Source organism: Podarcis raffonei, chromosome W (assembly GCF_027172205.1).
Source record: "Podarcis raffonei isolate rPodRaf1 chromosome W, rPodRaf1.pri, whole genome shotgun sequence".
Taxonomy (NCBI): domain Eukaryota; kingdom Metazoa; phylum Chordata; class Lepidosauria; order Squamata; family Lacertidae; genus Podarcis; species Podarcis raffonei.
In genome coordinates, this window is record NC_070620.1 from 20,964,938 (window position 1) to 20,991,082 (window position 26,145).

A 26,145-nucleotide genomic window follows, 5' to 3' on the forward strand; every position below is an offset into this window, starting at 1 on the left:
ATTTATGAAAAAAAGATACAGGTTGACAACAAAATACCAGGCCAAAGAATTTTTTGAAAAACATAGGAGAGACTTAGACCCTGGACATGACACGAGAACAGACCCAATAGCAGAACAAAGAGCTGCTTTGGAGTGGCTGTCGTTGGAATGAGCAACAGGTGGAAAAACAGATATTGTAACTACTCTGATAATGGCCAATCTTAAACTATTGAGCTGGAATGTGAACGGTTTGAACTGCAAAGCTAAACGTAACACGGTTCAACTGTAATTTTAAAACAAAGTAAAGGTAAAGGTACCCCTGCCCGTACGGGCCAGTCTTGACAGACTCTGGGGTTGTGCGCCCATCTCACTTAAGAGGCCAGGGGCCAGCGCTGTCTGGAGACACTTCCGGGTCACGTGGCCAGCGTGACAAAGCTGCATCTGGCGAGCCAGCGCAGCACACAGAAACGCCGTTTACCTACCCGCCAGTAAGCGGTCCCTATTTATCTACTTGCACCTGGGGGTGCTTTCGAACTGCTAGGTTGGCAGGCGCTGGGACCGAGCAACGGGAGCGCACCCCGCCACGGGGATTCGAACTGCCGACCTTTCGATCGGCAAGCCCTAGGCGCTGAGGCTTTTACCCACAGCGCCAAAGCTAGATATAATTTGTCTTCAAGAAACACACATTGCAAGAAAGCATAAAAGAGTTTTAATTAATAAAATATTAGGATTGGACTTTATCTTGGCGGATAAAGCAAAAAAGAGAGGAGTAATTTTTTACATTATTCCTGCATTAGAACCCAAATTGATTCAGAAGGATGAGAAAGGTAGGATTTTAATAGTACAAACAAAAATTCAGGGAGAGAAGGTGATCTTGGTGGGAATTTATGCCCCCAATGAGAAAAAAGCAGGTTTTTTTTAAACAAAAAATGGAAACTTGAATTTGCAGACCAAAAGATGATTTTAATGGGAGATTTACAGGTGAAACTCAGAAAGTTAGAAACTCATGGAAAAGTTCATTTATTTCAGTAATTCAACTTAAAAGGTGAAACTAATATATGAGATAGACTCATGGCATGCAAAGCGAGATATGTCAAGCCTTTATTTGTTATAATTGTTATAATTGTGATGAAAAGCCCAAATTAACAATCTCAGAAAATTACAATATTAAATGAAATCAGCAAAACAAGGACTGCAAATAGAGCAATATTGGACCTCTGAGAAGTAGAAGCATGCATATGTACTCAGTACTTGGTTTGGGCCCCTTTTGCATCAATTACCGCCTCAATGCGGTGTGGCATGGATGCTATCAGCCTGTGGCACTGCTGAGGTGTTATGGAAGACCAGGATGCTTCAATAGCAGCCTTCAGCTCTTCTGCATTGCTCGGTCTCATGTCTCTCATCTTTCTCTTGGCAATGCTCCATAGATTCTCTATGGGGTTCAGGTCAGGCGAGTTTGCTGGCCAATCAAGCACAGTAATCCCATGGGCATTGAACCAGGTTTTGGTACTTTTGGCAGTGTGGGCAGGTGCCAAAGTCCTGCTGGAAAATGAAGTCAGCATCCCCATAAAGCTCGTCTGCGGAAGGAAACATGAAGTGCTCCAAAATCTCCTGGTAGACGGCTGTGTTGGCCCTGGACTTAATGAAGCACAGTGGAACAACACCAGCTGATGGCATGGCTCCCCAAATCTCTTTTCTGATGAGAGCAGCTTTTGCATCTCATTTGGAAACCAAGGACCCTGAGTCTGAAGGAAGAATGGGGAGACACACAATGCCAGATGCTTGAAGTCCAGTGTGAAGTTTCCAGTCTGTGTTGATTATTAGATGATCAAAAATTTATGGAAAAAGTTAAAAACTGAGTGATTATTTTGAAATAAACATTCAGAGACAGACAAAATTGCAGACGATCTGGGACACAAAGCGGTAATGAGGGGACTGTTTATACAACAAAACTCATTTTAAAAAAATTGAAAGAAAAAAGGAAGAAAGAGATTTTGGATGAAATTGTGGATAAGGAGAAACAATTGTCAAAGAAAGCAAATAAAGAGTCAGTTAAACAGGCAATTAGAACATTACAAACTCAATACACTATGATAGTTAATGAGGAAATTAGCTGGAAAATAAAAAGAATGAAACAAAAATATTTTGAGCATGCCAATAAATCAGGAAAACTGCTAGTGTGGCAGTTGAAGAAAAGTGAACAAAGAAACTCCATAAACAAATTTAACATAAATGGAAAGATCACAGATAAGATGGAGGAAATAAGAGCAGCATTTGTAAAATATTTCTCAGAATTGTAAAGGAAAGGGAAGGATTTTTTTTTTAATTGAGGAATATATTAAAAGTAGTAATCTGCCAAAAATAAAAGAGGAACAAATGGTGATCTTAAATACTCAAATAACAGTTCAAGAAGTGTTAGAGGCAATAAAGTGGACAAAAAATGTAAAATCTCCAGGTCCAGATGGATTAACAGCAAAGTATTATAAAAAAATAAGTGAACAATTGCTAAACCCATTGAAAGATGTCATGAATGAGATTTTAAATACAGGTGAAATTCCAGAAACATGGAAAGAAGCCTACATCACAGTAATTCCAAAACAAGATTCAGATTTGCTGCAAATTAAAAATTACAGGCCTATCTCATTGTTAAATAATGATTATAAATTACAGTGGTGCCTCGCAAGACAAAAATAATCCGTTCCGCAAGTCTCTTCGTCTAGCGGTTTTTTTGTTTTGCGAAGCAACCCTATTAGCGGCTTAGCGGCTTAGCGCTATTAGCGGCTTAGCGGCTATTAAAGGCTTAGCGGCTTAGCGGCTAAAAGGCTATTAGCGGCTTAGCAGCTTAGAAAAAGGGGGGGGGGCGAGAAAAAATCGCAAGACTTGCAAGACATTTTCGTCTTGCGAAGCAAGCCCATAAGGAAAATCGTCTTGCGAAGCAGCTCAAAAACGGAAAACCCTTTCGTCTAGCGGGTTTTCCGTCTTGTGAGGCATTCGTCTTGCGGGGCACCACTGTATTTGCAAATGTTTTAGCTAATAGAATGAAAAAAATATTAAATGAGTACATACATCAAGATCAGGCAGGATTCCATCCAGGTAGACAAATCACAAAGTGATTACAGTGGAAGACCCAAAAAATTCTCTCCCTAGAATCATAGAAAAAATTCAAAAATTTGGGGAAGTGGCAGGATTTAAATTAAATAGAAATAAAACTAAGTTATTAGTAAAAAAATTGAAGGAAGAAGAGGAAAAAGAGTTGGAGCAAAGCATTGAGATAGAAGTCCATAAAAAAGTAAAATATTTAGGGTTTTGGTTAACTGCAAAAAATATAAACATTTATAAAGATAATTATGAAAAAATTGGCTTGAGATAAAAAGAAATTTAGAAATATGGAGCAGAATGAACCTCTCCCTACTCGGAAAAATAGCAGCAGTAAAAAGGAATGTTTTGCCAAAAATGCTCTTTGTTTTTCAGACGTTCCCATTAATGGTAAAAGATGATTGCCTCAAAAGATGGCAGAAGGAAATTTCCAAGTTTATCTGGGGGTGCAAAAGGCCAAGGATTAAACATAAGATACTACAGATAGAAAAGAAAGAGGTGGCTTTGCCCTCCCAGACCTGAAATTGTATTATGAGGCTGCATGTTTGGTATGAATTAGGGACTGGTTTTGTTGCTCAAACCACTTGGCAAGAAAGGGAAGTGGCTTACATATAGTGATTTATTAAACGATCAAAAAGGAAAATGGAAATTAAAAGAGTACAGGGAGATAAAATATCATTTTCAGAGCTGGTTACATTACAGGCAATTACATGATATATACAAAGAAGATAACAAGAAAGGATTTAGTTATACCACTTCTAGATTTCAAAAGGAAGTTATAGAAGGAAAAATAAAGTTGCTGAAGGGTGCATATAGTATTCTGTTAGAATGGGAAACAAAAGATGAGGAGGTAAAATCAGTCATGATCAAATGGGCACAAGATATAGAACATAATATACAATTTGAGGATTGGGAAAAACTGGAAAACAGATTTAAAATTTACAGACTGTTCTCTCTTGAAAGAAAACTATATGAAAATGATGTACAGATGGTATACAACATCAGTACAGATAGCAAAAATGTACAAAACCGGGTCAACCATATGTTGGAAATGCAAAGAAAAAGAAGGGACCTTTTATCATATGTGGTGGGAATGTAGAGAAATTAATTTTTTTGGGGAAATGATATATAATGAATTGAAGAAAATGTTCAAAATGACATGTTTTAAAAAACCAGAAGCATTTTTGTTAGGGATTGTAGGACAAGACCTGCCAAGGAAAACAAAGAATTTATTTATATATGCTACAACAGTGGCAAGAGTCTTGATAGCACAAAGATGGAAGAATCAGGAAACCCCAGCAAAGGAACAGTGGCAAGAGAAATTTACTGACATACAAAATGCGAGATGAGGACAACTGTGACTTCAAAGAAGACTGGGAACTTTTTACAAATTACTAAATACAAACAAATACCAAAATGAATTGGACTCCCTGGCAGGTTTTGAATAAACATACACAAATTTATTGATTGTTAACATAGTAAATAGATAATATAAGGATTTATACAATTTTACAGTATGCAGATAATAATACATGTTGAGAAATCAGAGAGAGGAGCTGAGGGAAGTCTCGGGGGGAGGGAGGTGGGGGAGAGTGAATATGATATGTTTTGATACTGTGTTATGTTGAAATTGTTAATATTTTTTTTTTAAAAACCCCATTAATTGGGCAAGTAGCATTCTCTTTTTAAATATTTTTAAATTCTTTTTTTCATTAATAATCCAATATAAGCCACATTAATTGGGCAAGTAGCATTCTTTCATCTTCTTATTTTAAATAATTTTTTATTAATTTTTTCATTCCTAACAATCCAATCTAAGCCCCATTGGGTTAGTAGCATTCTCTCTGCCGTCGTTGCATACATAAAATGTCTTTTCTCTTGGAAACTCTTGGCCTATTATACCTAGTAAGAAGGCTTCTGGCTTTTTGACAAATGTATTTTTAAACAATTTCTTTAACTCATCATATATCATTTCCCAGCAAGCCTTGACCAATGTACATGTCCACAATATTATTATTAATAATAATCATCATCATCATCATCTGGCTGGGTTTCGCCAGCCACTCTGGGCGGCTTCCAACAAAAGATGAAAAAGATATTAAAACATCAGTCATTCAAAACTTCCCTAAACCGGGAGAATTGAAGAAGAAGAAAACAGTCGTCCCCCCCCTGTTTCCCCCCGGGAAATTTGAAAAAAAAACCACACGTGCGTGGAATATTCAATCTATATCAAACTGTTTTTTTCCAATTTTTTCCCCAGAAAAAAAAACGGCTTTGGGAAAATAGGGGAGGAAACTGGGTTTTTTTGCCCATTTTTTCCGGGTTTTTTCCCCAGACCTTCCCATCTCTAGTTTTGTGGTGTATCTATGTCAAAAACACTTCCGAGTTTGTGACGGTCATCGTACTGCTTACCAAGTCACATAATAACAGCTGTAATAAAACGGTCAAAATTGGATGCATTTCTTTATATATATATATATATATATATACACACACACACACACACACACACATACATACACACACACACACACACACACACACACAGTGGTGCCTCGCAAGACGAAAATAATCCGTTCTGCGAGTCTGTTCGTCTAGCGGTTTTTTCGTCTTGCGAAGCAACCTTATTAGCGGCTTAGCGGCTATTAAAGGCTTAGCGGCTAAAAGGCTATTAGCGGCTTAGTGGCTTAGAAAAAGGGGGGGGAAGCGAAAGAAAATAGCAAGACTCGCAAGACGTTTTCGTCTTGCAAAGCAAGCCCATAGGGAAATTCGTCTTGCGAAGCAACTCAAAAACGGAAAACCCTTTCGTCTAGCGGGTTTTTCGTCTTGCGAGGCATTCGTCTTGCAGGGCACCACTGTATATATATTTCACAAGAAACCAAATCATTACATTAAAGTGTGTTTTTTTAAATTGTCTATACAATTAATGTTAATCCCACATTATGGGATTATTTCGCTTCCCTACCCTTCCTCCCCTGATTCCTTTGAATTATCTTCATTCATGCATGTCAAATTAATCTTAATGTCTAATTACCTCCAAATGTAATCATTGCCTATAACATTACAGCTGGTTTTTAGAAAAATCCTGCTAATGTATTAACTTGTGTACACTGTTTTTGTCAATATGCAATAAACATTTCCCATTCTTTTTTGTATTAAAATTTGAGGCATTTCTTCTACTGCAATGGGCCTCCAGCGTCCTGTTGGTACCATTAGTGATTTCTCATACAGTTGATATTCCCTGCATAGATAGATTAGATAGATGATAGGTAGGTAGGTAGATTAGGTAGATAGATTAGATAGGGTAGGTAGGTAGATTAGATAGGTAGGTACATGGATAGATTAGGTAGATAGGTAGATAGATTAGATAGGTAGATTGGATAGATAGGGTAGGTAGGTAGGTAGGTAGATTCAGGCATGGCCAAACTCAGCCCTCCAGATGTTTTGGGACTACAATTCCCATCATCCCTGACCACTAGGGATCAGGGATGTTAGCTAGGGATGATGGGAGTTGTAGTCTCCAAACAGCTGGAGGGCCAAGTTTGGCCATGCCTGGATTAGATGGTAGGTAGGTAGATAAGGTAGGTTGGTAGGGTAGGTAGAGTAGATAGGTAGATAGATTAGGTAGCTAGGTAGGTAAATAGGAAGGTAGATAGATAGGTCAGTAGGTTTAATGGTAGGTAGATTAGATTAGGTAGGTAGGTAGGTAGGTAGATATATAGATTAGGTAGGTAGGTAGATTAGGTAAATTAATGTAGGTAGGTAGGATTGACCCACTTATTTAAAAGTAACCACGCTGTTACATTAGTAACAAAAATCAATTGTCTTAAATATTCTCAGGCGGTGACCCTGGATCCCAACTTCCTGGATGCTTACATTAATCTGGGGAACGTCTTGAAGGAGGCGCGTATATTTGACAGGTAAGCAAATAGGCGTATAGCTTATATTCTCTCTTTTTTTTATATAAATGGTTTTTATTGGTTTTACGTATAATCACATTATGTATTATATTCTCAGTTTAGTGGTTGCACCCATACCCAAACTAACTCCCATTGCCAGTGGGGATATGTGTTCAATCCCTTGTTGCCTTAGAGGGTGGATTTGATTTAAATCAAATTGATTTAACTCACAATTTAAATCCCTAATCCGTAAGACTTGTTTTAAATCCTCTTTTTACAGAAAGGTTCAACCTTGCTGGCATCCTCTTAATATGGACAAGCAGAGGAAGGTTTCCTTTTTTGGTTCTACTCTTAGAAATACATAGACAGATAATGATGAAATGATGGTGAGGTGAACAGTTTCTGTTTGGACAACTTTTCTGCTGCACTTGATTGGAAGTCCTTTCCTTCATAACAATTTGAACAATTTAACATCTTTCTTGGGCAATTCTAAACCTGTTATTCCAAGGAGAAAGGCCTCTGGTTTCTTAATAAATGTATATTTCAACTTTTTTTTCAGTTCGTTATAAATCTTCTCCAAGAAGTCTTTCACCTTGGGACAAGTCCACCACATATGGAAAAAAGTACCTTCTTTTTCTTTACATTGTCAGTGTTTGTAAAAAGCAAAAAAAAAAAAAAAAAAAAAAGAGAGAAGAAGAAGAAGGAAAGGGTTCTGACCTCCCTTTGTCTCCTCAGCCTGGTCCTCGGACCCTTGTCGGCACAAAAGAGTCCACGAGAATATCTTTGCAGAGTTTTATTCTTAAAAGTCTTTGTGCAAAACACGACTGAATAACTATACACACCAGCACTAACCAACCAACCCAACTCAACCTCAACAACAAACTAACATTTCTCATTCTATATATACAACCTGGTGCAGGCTGCTGACTCATGCTGACCCAGCTTTATTCGCATTAAAGAAACAGTGGCCATTTTAGCCGTGACATACATTTCCAACAAAGGTTATCACTTTTGTGATAAATCTTTGCTAGTTTTACAGGGGTCAAGTACCATCTATACATCATCTTCATAATGTTTTCCTTTAACATCATACATGCAGTGAACTTGACCCCTTTCCTCCATAGCTTCTCCCAATCCTCCATCATTATGTTATGTCCCACATCCCTTGCCCAATCAATCATAACCGATTTAACTTGTTCATCCTTTGTGTGCCACTCCAACAACAAACTGTACATTTTAGACATATTTTTATCATTAGTATCTAACAACTCCATTTCCAATTTGGTTTTTTCTGTTGCAAAACCATTTCTCTTATCCATCTTATATAATTCGTTAATTTTATAATATTGTAACCAATTCACTTTATCTTTCATTTGTTCAAATGGTTTTAATTTAAAACCTTCCTGATTCTCTAACAACAAATCTGAATACCTCAACCATTTGTTTTCCATATTTAACTTTTTTTGGGCCTGTGCTTCCATTGGTGAAATCCATTTTGGTGTTTTTCTTACTAAGAGATCTTTGTATCTAGTCCATACATTGTATAATGCCTTTCTAATTACATGATTCTTAAAACCACTGTGGGCCTTTACCTTGTCATACCATAGATATGCATGCCATCCAAAACGATTATCCAATCCCTCCAAGTCTAGCGCATCATCATTCTCTAATTGAATCCAATCCTTGATCCAGCAGAATGCGGCAGCTTCAAAGTGTATCTTCAAATCTGGTAGGGAAAAGCCCCCTCTCTCTTTTATATCTGTAAGTAATTTATATTTAATTCTAGGTTTTTCCCCCTGCCAGATAAATTTAGACAATGCCTTCTGCCATTCTTTAAAACATTTAACATTATCAATGATTGGTAAAACTTGAAATAAAAACAGCATCTTCGGCAATACATTCATCTTAACCACCGATATTCGGCCCATCAATGAAAGTTTTAGGTTTGACCATATCTCAAGATCTCTCCTGATTTCATTCCATAATTTTTCTTAGTTATCTTTATAAAGATTCAAATTCTTTACCGATAAGTTCACACCCAAATATTTAACTTTTTTCACAGAAACAAGGCCTGTCCTTTCAAAAAGGTTTTTTCTTTCCTCATTATCTAAGTTTTTTTCTAAAACTTTGGTTTTGCTCTTGTTTAATTTAAATCCTGCTACCTGCCCAAACTCTTGAATCAGCTCCAGTGCTTTTACTGCACTGGTTTCTGGATCTTGTAAAGTTAAAACCAAGTCATCAGCAAAGGCTTTTAATTTATATTGCTTGGATCCCACTACAATGCCTTTAACCTCCTCCTCTTTCCTCAACATGTTTAGCAAAACCTCCAGAACAAAAATAAATAGCAGAGGGGAAAGCGGGCACCCTTGCCTGGTTCCTTTCTCAATTCTGATTTCCTCTGAGACCACATTATTAACTATGATTTTTGCTTTTTGTTCAAAATAGATTGCATTGATACCATTTAAAAATTCCTGGCCAACCTCAATTCTTTCTAGGTTTTTCATCATAAATAACCAAGAAACATTATCAAAGGCCTTTTCAGCATCAATAAACATTAACATTGTTTTACAATTTCTCTTCGCTTCCAACCTTTCTATTATATCAATTATATTTCTAATGTTACCTTTCATATGTCTCCCAGGCAGAAATCCTGCCTGGTCCTTATGTATATAATTTGATAGAACCTTTTTTAATCTATTGGCCAAAATGTTTGCGAAGATTTTATAGTCCACATTAAGTAATGAGATTGGTGTATAATTTTTTACATCAGATCTATCTTGATCTATTTTTGGAATCAGAGTGATAAATGCATCTTTCCAGGTTTCGGGAGCTTTGTCCCCTCTTAGAATCTTATTACACACATCTGCCAATGGTTGAATTAGCCAATCTTTCAATATTTTATAATATTTTGCAGAAAGACCATCCGGTCCCGGGGCTTTGCCTAACTGCATCTTATTTATTGCCATCTCAACCTCCTGTCTCGTAATCATGCCATTTAGTAGGAACCTTTTATCCTCGGGAATTTTCTGCATTTCATTCGCCGCAAGAAATTGCTCAATTTTATCCTTATCTTCTTTACCTTTTTTATACAGCTGTTTAAAGTATTTCTGAAAACATTTCCTTATATCTGCAGGGTTTTCCATAGATTTTCCATCAGATACAATGTTTGTAATAGTACTTTGCTTCTGTCTCTTTTTTAATTGCCAAGCCAACAATTTCCCACATTTATTCGCAGATTCAAAGTTTCTCTGTTTCATCATTTTAATTTTCCATTCTATTTCCTGGTTAATAATTTGAGAAAATTGAATCTGCAATGCTTTAATTTCTTTTGGAATCTGTTGACTCTTTGGCATTAATCTTAAACTCTTCTCTTTGTCTTTTATTTGAGACAGAATTTTATCTTTTTTCTCATTCTGTATCTTTTTCCTTATCAAGTTCTGTTGTATGAGGAAACCTCTCATTACTGCCTTACTTGCATCCCAAATGACTCTTGTTTCAACCTCTGTGTTCATATTTAGTTCAAAATAATCTTTTAGAGTCTTTTGGGCCTTACTAATCATCTGTTCATTCCTCAACAACTCATCATTCATCCTCCATCTAAAGGAACCCTGCAGGTATAATTTCATCTCCAAAACCACTGCATTATGATCTGAGCAAGTCTTGGGGCAAATTTCTGTTTTAGTAACCTTAGGAACCAAATCTCTGGATATCCATAAATAGTCGGTTCTCGAGAAAGATTGATTTGAATTTGAGAAAAAAGTGAAATCTCTCTCCATTGGATTTTGTAGCCTCCATATGTCCGACAAATCGTATTTATCAGTCATATCAAAGAAAATCTTTGGTAGTCTGAAGGAACTTGGATTTTTCTGACCTTGTGTTTTATCCATTAATGTTGATGCTACTCCATTCAGGTCTCCCATTAAAATCAATTTGTAATCCATATAATCCATGAGTTTTAAGTCCAGATTCTTAAAAAATTCCACTTTGCCATCATTTGGTGCATCAATTCCCAGCAAAAATTTGTCGCCTTGTGCCGTAATTTCAACTGCAATGTACCTCCCTTCCTCATCTTTAAACAACAATTTGGGGTTCCATTTTTCTTTAACATAAAAAAACCACACCTCTTTTTTTCACTTTGTCGGATGAAATAAATTCCTGCCCAAGTTTCTTATTTTGGAGAATTTTCCTATGAAGTCTTGTAACATGTGTTTCTTGTAGACAAATTATGTCCAAATTCTGTCTTGCCAGTGCGTGATGAACTTGATTCCTCTTAAATCGCGAATTTAGACCATTCACATTCCAGGAGTAGATTTTCAAAGACATCCTGATTTATTAGGGGCCCACTGCCCCTGCCCCTAATGAAGGAGAACTTTCCAGTCCAAGCTCTTTTGCGTTTTTCTCCAAAAATCTTTCTTTCTCTCCGACAGTTGTTATTCTTTGTTTCCTTCATTGAAATTTAAAAGATAATCCTTCTGGGAACTCCCACCTGAAGAAAACGTTCTTTCTTCTTTAGGGCACTGGCCAAATCCGTATAATTATTTCTCAGGGCCAAAAAGTATGTCGGAATGTCTTTAAACAGAATTATTCCCTTCTCATCTATCTTTAAACTTTTTTTGTAATGGTGGCCTAAAATAATATCTCTCTGCTCTTTGGTTTTAAAAATCACCATACAGTCATGTGTGATCTTAGTATCTTTTTTAGGTCCAAATCTGTAGGCTTTATCAATCCAGGAATTTAATTCTTCTTTTGAGAGGCCCTAATAATAATAATAATAATAATAATAATAATAATAATAATAATAATAATAATAATAATAATAATAATTTATTATTTATACCCCGCCCATCTGGCTGGGCTTCCCCAGCCACTCTGGGCGGCTTCCAAAAGAATATTAAAATACTATAATACATCAAACATTAAAAGCTTCCCGAAACAGGGCTGCCTTCAGATACGCTGCAAATTCTTCAATTAACCAATCCTTCAAATTATCCCGCTCTTTCTGGGGTATGCCCCTCAATCTCAGATTACATTCCCTCTGTTTTAGCTGGAGAGACGCAATTGAAATTTGAGATTGTCGCTGAATTGCCTCTAAATCAGCAATTCTCACAGTTTCCAAATGCGCCAGTCTTGACTCATGTGCTGATACATCTGAATTAACTTGCGTCAAATCTTGTCTTAATTGAGCAAAGTCACTTTTTAATTCCTGTATAGACTTTTGATTTCCTCTTACTTCTGTTTTAATTTCCTGAAGCAATTGCAACACAGACTCCTCAAAAGCTGGTGACTTAGAGTCCCTTCTTGGTTTAGTTTTTGCTTTCTTTGTCCTCTCTCTCCTTTCTCTCCCCCATCCATAACTTGCAATTCTTTTGTTCAAGGTCAGTCTCAAACAAAGGGGAGATAAGGAGACAGACAGTTTCTCTTCTCAAGCCTCTTCACCAGTCTTAATATACAAGTCAACAGTCTCTCTAACTTGTAATCCTTTCTTAATTCCCCAGAAGTTAATAACACAGTCCCAATTTACAATTTATATCTGGGGGGTAGGGGTACTGTTTAAAAGAGAAAGGGAAAAGAAAAACCTTTGAGTTTGGGCAGCTGCAGTTACTTCCCCCCCCCCCCCAAGTAGGAAAACAAAAGTTGAAAGTGTCCTTTTCTTTACAACGTCATAATGAAGTCTAGTCTTCCCGACCGGGTAGTCCGCTTCCACAAAGAAAATACCTCGTAAATCCAAACTGTCTGCAAGGATTAAAAGAGTCTGAAAAGTATCTCCCCCCTTCCCCCTGCTAGTAGGAGATATACAGAGATTAACTTGAAAGTCTTTAGAAAGTCGTAAATTTTAGATCGCGGCTTCGGCTAATGTAGCTGTTTTGTCTCTTAATCAGAGGAAGGGACTGACCTCTGTTGTTTTTTTAAGCCCCTGTCCTTTCCAAATAAATGTCCAAATTTATTTTATTACTCACTCTTTTCCAATCAAAGTTGCTTGGAGAAATTGGCTGCTCACGATCGCCGGACTCGGAGCTTCATGCGATGAAGGAAGCGAGTCTATTCCCAAGTGCCTCCGTCTCCAACCCCACCCGCTCTCGGGCCCTTATCAAGAGCTTACCGGGGGGTGAGGGAGTCGTTCCAGGCACCTGCAGGAACACCAAGTCCTCGGAATGTTCAATCTGAGGTTTTTAAGAGGTACCGTGTCACTCTAGTGGGTTCCCCAACCTTCAAAGCACCGGTGCTCTTTCAAGTGAAAGAGCTCACCCTTCCAGCAGAACGGGCAGCCAACACGGAACTGATGGTGAGGTTTAATAAGTGAACAGTTTCTGTTTGGACAACTTTTCTGCTGCACTTGATTGGAAGTCCTTTCCTTCATAACAATTTGAACAATTTATTTAACTAATAAAGGAAGGTTTCCTTATTGGAATAATCAAATCCCTTTTTTACAGAATGGTTCAGCCTTGCTGGCATTCTCTTAATATGGACAAGCAGAGGAAGGTTTCCTTTTTGGAGTAACGAGTTTTCAGAAATGCATAGACTATTAGAAATGTATAGACCAGTACTGATGAAATGACGGTGAGGTTTAATAAGTTAACTGTTTCTGTTTGGACCACTTTTCTGCTGTACTTGACTGGAAGGAGAAAAAGAATCATTTCCTTCAGAACCATTTAAACAATTTATTTCACTAAAGGAATAACAATATGGCACAATGTTTTTACCGTTCTGTCAAAAACAAAGGTTCCCCTGTCTTTTTTACAGAAAGGTTCAGCCTCGCTGGCATCCTCTTAATAGCCATCCCAAAGCATTTTTTGGATTTTTATCCACCCTGATGATAATGAAACTGAACCACTCCTTGCTCTCATTTCAGAGCCGTTGCAGCCTATCTACGGGCCCTGAGCCTGAGCCCCAACCACGCCGTCGTCCATGGCAACCTGGCCTGTGTGTATTACGAACAGGGGCTGATCGACCTGGCAATCGATACCTACAAGCGGGCCATTGAGCTCCAGCCCCACTTCCCCGACGCCTACTGCAACCTGGCCAACGCACTCAAAGAAAAAGGCAGCGTAAGAAACCCTTCTGCTTTCTGTATGTGGGAGGGTTTGCTGAATAAACCCTTACGGAGGATGGTGATCTCAAAATTGGGCTTTGGGGGGAGGGACTTGGGGAACAGTACTTAAAAGAAGTCCTCTTTTATTTTTTAATATAATTTTTATTCAATTTTCATATCTTCCCTTTGTCACGTTCATATCAAATCATATAATCGCATACAACTTTGCTCATCACCGAGTGTCTACTTCCTTCCCCCGTTCCCACTCCCTGGTTTACTTAAGCAATCACAATCCTCTTAGTGCAGGCATGTCCAAAGTCCGTTGGGGGGGGCCTAATCCGGCCCGCCAGTCAGTTTAATCCGGCCCCTGTGGCAGTTTATTTCCTAGGGTAAAATCCTAAAAACACCTCAACAAGTTCAACCCTTTAAAAATCTCAACAACTTCAACCCTAAAGAAAAGCTCAACAATTTGGGGTAAAACCATAACAAAAACCTCAACAACTTCAATCCCAAAAAAAAGGTTAACAACTTTGGTTGGCCCTTACGGCCCTTCACTTCATCAAATCTGGCCAACTTTGAAAAAAGTTTGGACACCACTGTTTTAGAGATCGAGCGCCCAAACCGCAACCCAAAACCCACTGATTGATCACAAAGTGCCAACACGTCAATTGAACCTGTATACCTCGTTTTTTCTGTGGGTTTCACATTTCTTCTTTATGACTGCTGTCGTCATCAATAATCCTTCATCAAAGTTACTGCGCTAACGTTCTTCATTAGATTAACCCAGCGCTTTTTTTCTTTAAAAAAATGTTTAGGCTTCGGGGGGGGGGGAATAAATACAGTTCCAGTCGGTTCAAATTGGAAAAGAAATTTCCTGAAATGGAAATTTGCCATTATATAAATGTAAAAAAATTAAAATTAAAAACGCATCAAGTTTCATCAGTATATTCCTACAGAAGATTTAACAGGAAGTCTTCAATGATGGCATATGACTTTATTTACACTTCTGGTCCTTCTCCGCGAACCAGCATTGTTATGTTATTTCCATTTAGCAAAATCTGGTCTAGCTTTGTAATTCTTCATCCTTAGGTATGATCTCAAATTCTGTAACATCTTCCAATACCATGTTGACAAAGTCCTCGAATGCTAGGAGTGTGCCAACAATTTATCACTTTTCATCATGATGTGAATTCGTGAGCCTATGCACTTGTCCCCCAGCTCAAGAGGCAGAAGCTGAGACGGGTTGGTAGTCGCGTTGGCTGCCATTTTGCCCCAAATCCGGACTAATTGAGTCCGCCATTCTCTTAAGTTTTCAAACAGCTTAGTTCTTGAACTACTTGGAACCCGGATACTTCAAAGCCTGAAAGGAGTGTTCCGGTTTTGGAACTATTTCCAGAAGCAGAACGTGCTCTGTTCTCAGCATAACTTCCGTTTTGAGTGCCACAGAGGGAGGGAAGGCAGGCCAAGCAGCAAGGGATGTCACTGCCACCCCCCCATCCACCTCCTGCTTGCAGGCAAGTAGGAGTGAGATCGGGTTGCTCTGTTGGCAGCGTTGCTGCTTGCTCGGGAACAGGAGCTGGACCGGGGCAGCTCAGCTGGGGCGATGCAGGCTCCGTCGCACTTTCCATTGAGGGGGTTGTGGCTGTGCTCCCCTCAAGGGGGAGGTTTAAAGGAGCCCCCACATACGCACCAGAGCCCTTGCAAGGCAGCCAGGCTGAATAGTTGCTGAGGGTGTGGTAGGTGGAAGCTGCATCAGAGAGCCCCTGCACCACCCAAAGGCAGCCAGGCGCTCCCCAGCTGAGCTGCCCAACCCTGCTCCTACTTGAGAGCAAGCAGGAGCGGAGGCAGGGATCTCTCAGGAGCAGAGTGGAGGCTCCGCACTCCCCAGCTGATCGTAGGACACTTAACTCTTGGCTCTGCCTAAACCAAGCATGGCCCAACTTGTCCCTCCAGCTGTTTGTGGACTACAAGGCCCACCATCCCTGACCACTGGTACCGTGAGCTGGGGATGGTGGGAGTTGTAGTCCCCAAACAGCTGGTGGGCCAGGTGGTGGAATGACAGAACAGCTGAGGCTGCTTACAGAACCCCCTCTAACAGTGGACCAGGCACCCCAAGAAGCAACGGAGGAAAAGCAGTCATGGCAATTCGCACCTGAGGCATACAAGCAGCGCTCTTTACAAAAGAAATCCCCTTTCGCCACTCAAGCCCTCGGGTTTACATTCCCCCATATTCGTGACACCTCCTCCTAAGGCACCCACATTTTGCCGGCACAATAGACACCAATTGCATCTCCTTGGCTAAACAGACTCCTGTGCAGGCATAGGCAAACTTGGCCCTCCAGCTAGGGATGGTCGGCATTGTAGTCCCAGAACAGCTGGAGGATTGTCCCAAGAGCGCCTGGACTCAAATCGTCTATTGAAAACTTCCCTCTGGTGGTTTATCACCACCATAGCTACTCACTTTGGGTGTCAGTAAAGCAAATGGTCTAATTTGCCGGCGCCTCAATGGTATCGAGCGTCGGAACAACTTGGCCACAATCAGGAAATTTTGCCTGCAGTATGACTCTGTTTCCCCTTCCCATTTCGAGACTCTGGCACCCTATTGGCGTAATCTAGCAATCCCAAAATACAGACGCGCTTTCACTCTTGCAAGATTGAATGTATCACCCTGGGCTGGACTCGAAGGACGATGCCAACAGATTCCACCCGAAAAATGCTCCGGTCCCTGCGGACGCAGCCAGATCGAATTGGCGGTGCATGCCCTTTATAAAAAGGAATTAGATTATCACCCCTCTTTTTTTGTCCATTCCAGGTCGCCCAACTGCTGCCAGATTGGCAGATCAAGAGGAGCAGGTGACAGCAGAGGTGGCAAGGTTTTAAGCCGGGGCAATCAGAATAAGATCCACTATTTGACTTTTGATTCAAAACCCCAAAATGTATTTTACACCATGGACTTTTTATCTCTATTCTTTGTATATCGCAGGGGTGCCCAAACTTTTTCCAAAGAGGGTCAGATTTGATGAAGTGAACATGCGTGAGGACAACCTGGACAGTTGTTGAGCTGTTTTTTTTTTTAAGGATTTGTTGAAATTTTTTTTTTTAATTAGGCCCCCGAAACTGACTTTGGACGTGCCTGGTATATCATATTGTTGTTTTATTGCTGTGGCCGATGGCTGACGCAAAGAACGATTCCTTCACGCATTCCCCAGCTGCCCGTTCCTACTTGCGAGCAAGCGGGAGCCGGCTGGGGATCTCTCAGAGGCTTCGTGCTTCCCAGCTGAGCCATAGGTTCGCCACCGCTGCCTGAAACATAAATCCAGCCGTAGAGGCTGGCACATGAATCGGGGTCATCTCAGCGCAGCCTTTTGGGCGCCTGTGAACCACGTCCTAATATTTGCGTAAAAACTCAGTTTTGTGTTTCGAAGGTTGCGTACATACTCTGTTTTATGTTTTAAAGGTTGCCGAAGCCGAGGAATGCTACAACACGGCTCTCCGTCTATGCCCAACTCACGCGGATTCTCTTAATAACCTGGCCAACATCAAGCGAGAGCAAGGGAATATCGAGGAGGCTGTCCGCCTCTACCGGAAAGCTCTTGAGGTACCTGCGTGGAGAATTACAACAATAATTATTATAATTGACACACAAGGGTTAGGCATGCATACCCTGGATGCCTGGTTTGGGGCTTTTTACAAATCGCCAATCAGATTTTTTGTGATCAATAACGGAAATAATGGTGACGAACTGAAAGTGAAATAGCATTTTAAGGTTCGACAAAGCATGGTGTTCATTTGGCCTGATAAGTCACTTTGGGAAAGAAAAGGGTCTGTGCCTGTTTTTATAGTCATGGGCCTCCTAGAATGATCGAAAATCTGCTTTTTCATCAGAAAAACAAAGCAAGGCGATGAAATTGAAATAAAAGCTGGACGCTTGCCACTCCTTGTCAGCTGAGCTTGATCATCTGATAGTCTGTTTCCTAACAGTATTTCCTGTGCATGCTAAAAAGGCAGTCCATAGGCCCCTAATTATTGTTATTGTTATTATTATTATTATTGTTAATTTTTACAAGTTATTCCAAATGGCGATTTGTTTTGCGGCCGGCCCCCGACATGTTTGAGCATAAAAGAGGGGCTCTTTAAAATACGGCATTGATCATTTGACAGTTTGATCTCCTAACAGTATTTCCTATGCACGCTAAAAAGGCAGTCTATTAGGTCCCTAATTATTATTATTGTTTATTTAATAATAATAATAATAATAATAATAATAATAATAATAATAATAATAATACTTTTTACAAGTTAATTCCAAATGGTGATTAATTTCACGTTCGGCCCCCGCAACCTTTGGGCCTAAAAGAGGGGCTTTTTAAAATACGGCATTGATCATTTGATAGTCTGATTTTCTATGCATGCTAAAAAGGCAGTCCATAGGCCTATTATTATTATTATTATTATTATTACTACTACAAGTCATTCCAAATGAGAATTTGTTTCGTGGCCAGCCCCTGCCACGTTTCAGCCTAAAAGTGGGGCTTTTTAAAATATGGCATTGATCATTTGACAGTCTGATCTCCGAACAGTATTTCCTCTGCATGCTAAAAAGGCTGTCCATAGGTCACTAATTATTATTATCAATAATTTTTACAAGTCATTTGAAAGGTGGATTTATTTCGCACCCGTAACCTTTGAGCCTCAAAGAGCGGCCTCCGTCTCTTTAGAATACAGTCATACCTTGGGTTACAGATGCTTCAGGTTGCATTTTTTCGGGTTGCGGACTGCCGAAACCCGGAAGTACCGGAACGGGTTACTTCCGGGTTTCGGCAGTCATGCATGCTCAGAAGCTCTAAATTGTGCATTGTGCATGCGCAGATGCGTCAAATCGCAACCTGCACATGTGCAGATGCACCGCTGCGGGTTGCGAACGTGCATCCCACACGGATCACGTTCCCAACCCGAGCGTCCACTGTACAGCCTTCTCGGGGGAACTAAGAGTGATCTTCTTCCCTGCAGGTCTTCCCAGAGTTTGCGGCTGCACATTCGAATTTAGCCAGCGTTTTGCAACAGCAAGGAAAGCTCCAGGAGGCTCTTATGCACTACAAGGAGGCCATCAGGTGAGCTTCCAAAGCCATGGGGAAAATAGACTGAAAGAGCTCCTCCTTATTGTATTTTAATTTTGCTGGAAGCAGCCCAGACTGGCTGGGTATAAATAATAAATTATAGCTCGGCTTTTAATACCATCCTCCCAGATATTCTTATTAAGAAGCTCACGGATCTGGACCTTTCTTCTACCATCTGTGGCTGGATTAAAGACTTTTTGAGGGATTGGACACAAACAGTGAGGATTGGGACTGTTACAGCTACTCCCCTGAAGCTTAGCACTGGCACCCTACAGGGATGTGTGCTAAGTCCCTACCTGTACTCATTGTACACATATGACTGCATATCATCTGATCCATCCACAGTAATTATTAAGTTTGCAGATGATACTACCATAATGGGCCTAATTGTAGGCGGAGATGAAACAGCGTATGGGGGAGGTTCAAAAAGTATTTACTTGGTGCTCAGAGAATAACTTGCACCTAAATAGTAGTAAGACAAAGGAGATGGTGTTGGACTTCTGGAGGAAGAGAGGGGAACCTGCCCCGTTGTATATCGGGGGGGGGGGGAGGCTGTGTGGAGAGAGTGTCGTCCTTTAAATTCCTGGGAGTTTACTTTAGTGAGGACCTCACTTGGAAAATCAACATAATTCAGGTGGTCAGAAAGGCCCAACAGAGACTCCATTTCCTCAGGGTTTTACAAAAGAATAATGTTAAACAACAACTGATGAACTCCTTCTACCGGTCCACAATAGAAAGTGTCCTTTCAACCTATCGTATCACAGTGTGGTATGTTGCCTGACAGCCACAGACAGAAAGTCTCTATGGAGGGTGGTGAATACAGCACATGATATCATGGGCTGTCCCTTGAGTCCGCTAGATGACATTGCAAGGGATCGTTGCCTTAGAATAGTGAGAAAAATTCTCAGGGATGACTCACACCCTGGCCAGCACCTCTTTAATCTTCTACCCTCGGGCAGGAGATAAGAAGCATAATCAGCCGTACCAACAGGCTAAAAATAGCTTCTATCCGTGGGCTGTTGCGAAATTGCGAAATTGACTTGCGAGGTGGTGCATTGTTCGATAAGAGACTGAGTGGGGGGTGGAGGGAGGCTCGTTTAATTTCATTGTACACAGGATGTGCAGTGACAATAAAGGTATTATTATTGTCAGGGGACTGCCATCAGAACAGGGGAGGGAGGCAGGGACGGCGTTGGGATACAGGGAGCCGCAGAAACTTCTAACGAGCAGTTCCTCGTCCAGCGGTGGGGAAAGCCACACCTCCAGTGGAGAAGAGAGGGAAGGGGCCAGCCAAGCGAGGAGAGGGCTCGAAGATGCTGCTGAGAGCCCAAGCGGAGGTGCACACGCCACTTCCGTCGCCCAACTTGCGCAGAGGGGTGAAACGCAAGGAGGGGAGGCGAAAATTTGGGGCGTCTTAAGTTCTTACGTTGGGGGAGAAGCTGGAAGGGGCCACTCCCAGATTCTGCAAGTGACTAAGACGGACATGAACCTTGTGTATCTGCACTGTAAATAGTTGGCACAATAAAACCTGTAAAAGACAGGTCGGAGTCCTGCCTGGTTACTCACGAGCAACCACCACACAGCATCTGACAGCAATCTGGGAGTCTTTAAGGTTGCTCGCATGTAGCAGTGAAGAGCAGCATGAGTCACCAGAAAAAAGGAGCTGCAGGCAGAGGCGCTGAGGAAGAGGAGGTGCGGAACATAGCGGCCCTGGTGCAGAGGAACGTGGAGCTGGAAGCGCATGTCGCTGATCTCAGAGCGAGGCTGGAGGAGCGCAGATTGCAGGAGCAGCACATCAAGGCAAATCCGGTGAGGAGAAAGGTGTTGGGATCTCAGCTCCGTTCCTCTGAGCTGATAAGGCTCATTTTCTTACGAGCCCTCCCAGCAGAGCATCAAAACAACGCAGCGGAAGGATGAGATAGGTATGAGCTACATTTTTATGCTTTATTACTAAGCTATGCAGAGAGCAAAGAAATATACATCTTCTCCCTGTGAGAGCAGAGAGCAACTGAACAGAGGAAACAACTGAACAAAGGAATCAGGAAACCAGTAACGTCACATCCCGTCTCCCTTTCCCCTGAGACTCCAATAGTATCTGGACTCTTTGACAGACTTCCGGGTTAGCGCCTCCGGTAATGGCTGAATTCCTCTGATCGGGAGGAATTCGCTTTGTGGAAATTAGGGTCTGGCCGCCACGGCGAAGGCGGGGACCCACAAAAAATCACAGGCGGGAGAAGCCTGTGAACGTGGGATTCGGCTGGCACCTTTTGCGCCTCCCCTACTCGCGGGGAAACCTGATTTCGGGGATCCGGAGCGACGTGGGGTGAGTGGCGCGGTGCTTCGAATTGACTGCTTCTTTCACGGAGTGAAGCCGTATTGCTGTTGCCGGAGAGCGCTGACTTTTTCCTGTGGACAATTTGATCTTAAAACAACTACCCGTGAGTAGAACGGAAAATTGGATTTTTAAACGTCTTAATTTGGCACCGAAACGGGGGAGGTTTCAAACAGGAAGTCCGCCTTCCCCTTTTGTAAATAGACTGAAGCAAAGAGGCTGCAAGCTAAAGTCTTGGAAAGCTTTTCATAAAGGATTAAACTTCCATCGGCTAAAATCATCAAACCCCCCTTGGAAGCAGGAGAAGAGGGGGGAAATTTTAGACCGCGTAAGCCTGCAGGAGAGAGTGAAGAAAGTCAAATTACCACCGCTCTGAACCTGGAAACGGGCTGCTAGTAAGACTGAAGTTTTGGATATGCTCATTGACTGTGAATAGATTGTTTGTTGACAGTAAGTTAAAGAAGAGAAATACATTGTTTCCATTGTCTCCTTCTGCGTTTAAAAAGGAGTAAAAGTAATTGAAAATTGAAACTAACTTTTGATACAAATAGAAATTGTTTCCCCCTAGAGGAAGCCTTTGAAATTGTTACATGAGCTGAGCTGGGGGAATTTCCAGCTGCAAGATAAGACTGAGAATCTGGGATTGACCTTGGACCGTTAAGAATGTTGACAGAAGAAGCCTTAGTGGTTGCATTATGTAAGATTATTGACTCACTGGAACAGCTCCATAAGAAGACGGATGTGATGATTATAAAAATTGATAACTTGGAACAAAAAGTGCCTAATTTGGGACAAAAAGTTAATATTAATACAGAAACTATTCAGGAATCGATACAGGGATCTACTTTGACATGGCAAATTGAGGAGAAGGCGGGGGAGAAAGGACTCTCCTGTGTGAGTGTCTGAGGGCCCTGCTCCTTCCTGCCACTTACCACCTGGCCCAGGGAGGGACCTGAAGCCTCACAGGGACTGCTGTGCTCTGCTGCCCAGGAGGACTCTCTTGTGTGAGTGTCTGAGGGCCCTGCTCTTTCCGCTTACCATCTACCTGGCCCGGGGCGGGGCCTGAAGTCTCACAGGGACTGCTGTGCTCTGCTGCCCAGGAGGACTCTCCTGTGTGAGTGTCTGGGGGCCCTGCTCCTTCCTGCCACTTACCACCTGGCCCAGGGCAGGGCCTGACGGGCCTCACTAGGACAGTTGCTGTTACCGCTGGAGGGGTGCAGAGTGCTTTAAAAATGTTTTTAAAATTTTCTTTTGAATTTTTTGTATGTGGGGTGGGTGGGATGGATGTTTATTGGGCCTGGGAATTTGTTTGATTTTATGTTTTTGTAATTTTTATTGTTTTTTTGTTTGGATTGTTTTATTTATTTTTGTTTTTTTAAGGTGTTATTTTGTTCTTAAGGGGAGGGGTCAGGGCTGCTGGGCAGTAGGTCCCAGCCCACAAAATGGCTGGGGCATGTTCCACAGGGGGGGATGCACTGGGACAACCGATCTCAGTGATCACGGGTAGGAGGAGGAGTTACGCTAAGACCAGATCATGTCATTACAGAGGAGGCAGGTTTAGTCGTTGTCTGAGGACTATCCCTGCCTCCTTCAGGTGGTTCACAATTTAGCGGAACCACCTGCGACATCGGGGCCCAGTACGGGCCACATGATCTCCTGCAATGATTTTGCAAGGTTTTTTGCAGATAAAATCGCTCAGATTCGGGAAGAAGTAGACTCCACCGTGGGAGCAGGGCCAGGGCGGGAGAGTGCTAGAGACCTGTCTAGTCAAGTTGTGTGGGATCAATTCCAATCTGTTACCTCCGAGGATGTGGACAGGCTGCTTGGACGAGTGAAACCAACCACCTGTCTCCTGGATCCTTGCCCATCCTGGCTTATAAAAGCTAGCCGGAAAGGACTGGGCGATGGGCTTTGTGGGGTGGTGAATGCTTCCCTCCGTGAGGGAGCCTTCCCAAACCCGCTGAAAGAGGCGGTTATTAAACCGCTTCTTAAAAAACCATCTTTAGATGCGGCCACGATGGCCAATTATCGCCCAGTCTCAAATCTTCCATTCTTGGGCAAGGTGATTGAGCGAGTGGTTGCTGAACAACTCCAGGCACGCCTGGAAGAAGCGGACCATTTGGATCCCTTCCAGTCGGGATTCAGGCCTCATCATGGGACTGAAACTGCCTTGGTCGCACTGGTTGATGATCTCCGGCGGGCTAGGGACAAAGGTGAGAGTTGTTTCCTAGTTCTGCTGGATCTCTCAGCGGCGTTTGATACCATCGACCATAACATCCTTCTGGACCGTCTTGAGGGGCTGGGAGCTGGGGGCACTGTCATACAGTGGTTCCGCTCCTTCCTCCTGGGCCGTGTTCAGAAAGTGGTGGTGGGGGATGAGTGTTCAGACCCCTGGGCTCTCACTTGTGGGGTGCCTCAGGGTTCTGTCCTCTCCCCCATGCTTTTCAACATTTACATGCAGCCACTGGGAGAGATCATCAGGAGGTTTGGGCTGGGTGTTCATCAGTATGCGGATGATACCCAGCTCTACCTCTCTTTTAAATCAGAACCAGTGAGGGCGGTGAAGGTCCTGTGTGAGTGTCTGGAGGCGGTTGGAGGATGGATGGCGGCTAACAGATTGAGGTTGAATCCTGACAAGACAGAAGTACTATTTGGGGGGGACAGGAGGCGGGCAGGTGTGGAGGATTCCCTGGTCCTGAATGGGGTAACTGTGCCCCTGAAGGACCAGGTGCGCAGCCTGGGAGTCATTTTGGACTCCCAGCTGTCCATGGAGGCACAGGTCAAATCTGTGTCCAGGGCAGCTGTTTACCAGCTCCATCTGGTACGTAGGCTGAGACCCTATCTGCCTGCGGACTGTCTCGCCAGAGTGGTGCATGCTCTGGTTATCTCCCGCTTGGACTACTGCAATGCGCTCTACGTGGGGCTACCTTTGAAGGTGACTCGGAAACTACAACTAATCCAGAATGCGGCAGCTAGACTGGTGACTGGGGGCGGCCGCCGAGACCATATAACACCGTTCTTGAAAGACCTACATTGGCTCCCAGTACGTTTCCGAGCACAATTCAAAGTGTTGGTGCTGACCTTTAAAGCCCTAAATGGCCTCGGTCCAGTATACCTGAAGGAGCGTCTCCACCCCCATCGTTCTGCCCGGACGCTGAGGTCCAGCGCCGAGGGTCTTCTGGCGGTTCCCTCATTGCGAGAAGCAAAGCTACAGGGAACCAGGCAGAGGGCCTTCTCGGTAGTGGCGCCCGCCCTGTGGAACGCCCTTACAGCAGATGTCAAAGCGATAAACAACTACCTGACATTCAGAAGACATCTTAAGGCAGCCCTGTTCAGGGAAGTTTTTAACGTGTGATATTTTACTGTACTTTTGGTTTTTATGGAAGCCGCCCAGAGTGCCTGGGGAGGCCCAGCCAGATGGGCGGGGTACAAATAAATTATTATTATTATTATTATTATTATTATTATTATTATTATTATTATCATTTTGTTGTTGTTGTTGTAGCACAAGTGGAGAGGGAGAGAGCTCCAGCTTCACAGATGCAATTTGATGACTATAGGTTGATGCCTTTTATGACTGAATTTAGAGAAAGTCAGACTTTGAGGATTGGAGCCCCGCTTGGACTGGAGAAGGAAAGTTGGATAGATCCCTTTACGCAGGGATTTATTGACCTTTGGGACCTGGACTTGGGTCAGGAGGAGACTGGAGTTGTGGGGACCGCCAGACTTGGAGGAGCTTTGAAATACGACTGGAAATATCTTTTGAATTTTAGTTTTAACTATGGAGATTTGGCTGACTTCTCGAAAAGGAATAAAAACATTGCTAGGTGGGAATTTCCCCGAGATCTACTTTTCAGCATCAAAGGAAGGAAAATAAGAACAAGATCAGGAGAAGACAAAGTAAAGTGCATGTATAAATATGAAGAAGATCTGCAGAAGGGACTTGGAAAAGAGTTAAGAGCCTTGGACAGAAGATCACCAGGTTGATGGACTATATGGAATTGACGGAAATGACTGGCAGAATCCAAGACCAGGGAGAAGAGACGGTGGAAGAATATTGGAAAAAGTTTAAAATATATATATGGAAATAATGTAAAATTAATGAGTGTTAGAAAAGTGTTGGAAGGGAATTATACGGCTTTATTAGAAATGTTTTAAGGAATTAAGCATAAATAAGTATAGTATTAATGGAAAATAAGGTTAAAATATGTTAAGATAATCATATGACAGAAAATAGAGAAAGATGGAAAGGATTTGCTGAAATAATAGAAATGGAATACAAAAAGGGAGGTGAGAGGAGGTCGATGAAACAAGGGAATGAAAGAGGGGATATTGAGATGGTAAGATGTGTGTTTTTTGAATTGTTTTTGCTTTCGTTTTGTTTAATGTGTTAATGTTGTGTTGTGTATTGTTTATGTATTGTATTGTTTTTTCTTTTTCTTTTTTCTTTTTTTTCTTTCCTCCTTTTTGTAAGGTTTAAAAGTAATAAATATTATTTTTTAAAAAAGTATCTGGACTCTTTGGAATGGAAACACAGTCCTGTGACTGCAAGCAGCTGCACAGTGAGGAAACAGAAACTAACAAAAGGTACCGGGGCTGGTGAGCAAATTTAGCGGGAACCCTCAAGAGTACCTTGCCTTTAAGACTGAGTTTAAATATGCTGGACTTGCAAAAGAAAGAGTTTGACAATGA

General features: G+C 41.8%; 1 protein-coding gene and 1 pseudogene across 3 annotated transcripts in view; one reads left to right on the plus strand and one right to left on the minus strand.

Annotated features, from left to right (window-relative positions):
- LOC128405947 (UDP-N-acetylglucosamine--peptide N-acetylglucosaminyltransferase 110 kDa subunit-like) overlaps positions 1-26,145 on the plus strand; it is a 121,306-nt gene that overhangs the window by 37,700 nt on the left and 57,461 nt on the right. For all 3 annotated transcript variants that reach the window (XM_053372998.1, XM_053372997.1, XM_053372999.1), the window contains 4 exons: positions 6,916-6,995; positions 13,825-14,020; positions 17,462-17,602; positions 19,015-19,115. In XM_053372998.1, the coding sequence (XP_053228973.1) occupies positions 6,916-6,995; positions 13,825-14,020; positions 17,462-17,602; positions 19,015-19,115 (518 nt within the window). The remainder of the gene's footprint in view (positions 1-6,915; positions 6,996-13,824; positions 14,021-17,461; positions 17,603-19,014; positions 19,116-26,145) is intronic.
- LOC128405951 (U6 snRNA-associated Sm-like protein LSm5) lies at positions 14,984-15,308 on the minus strand (annotated as a pseudogene).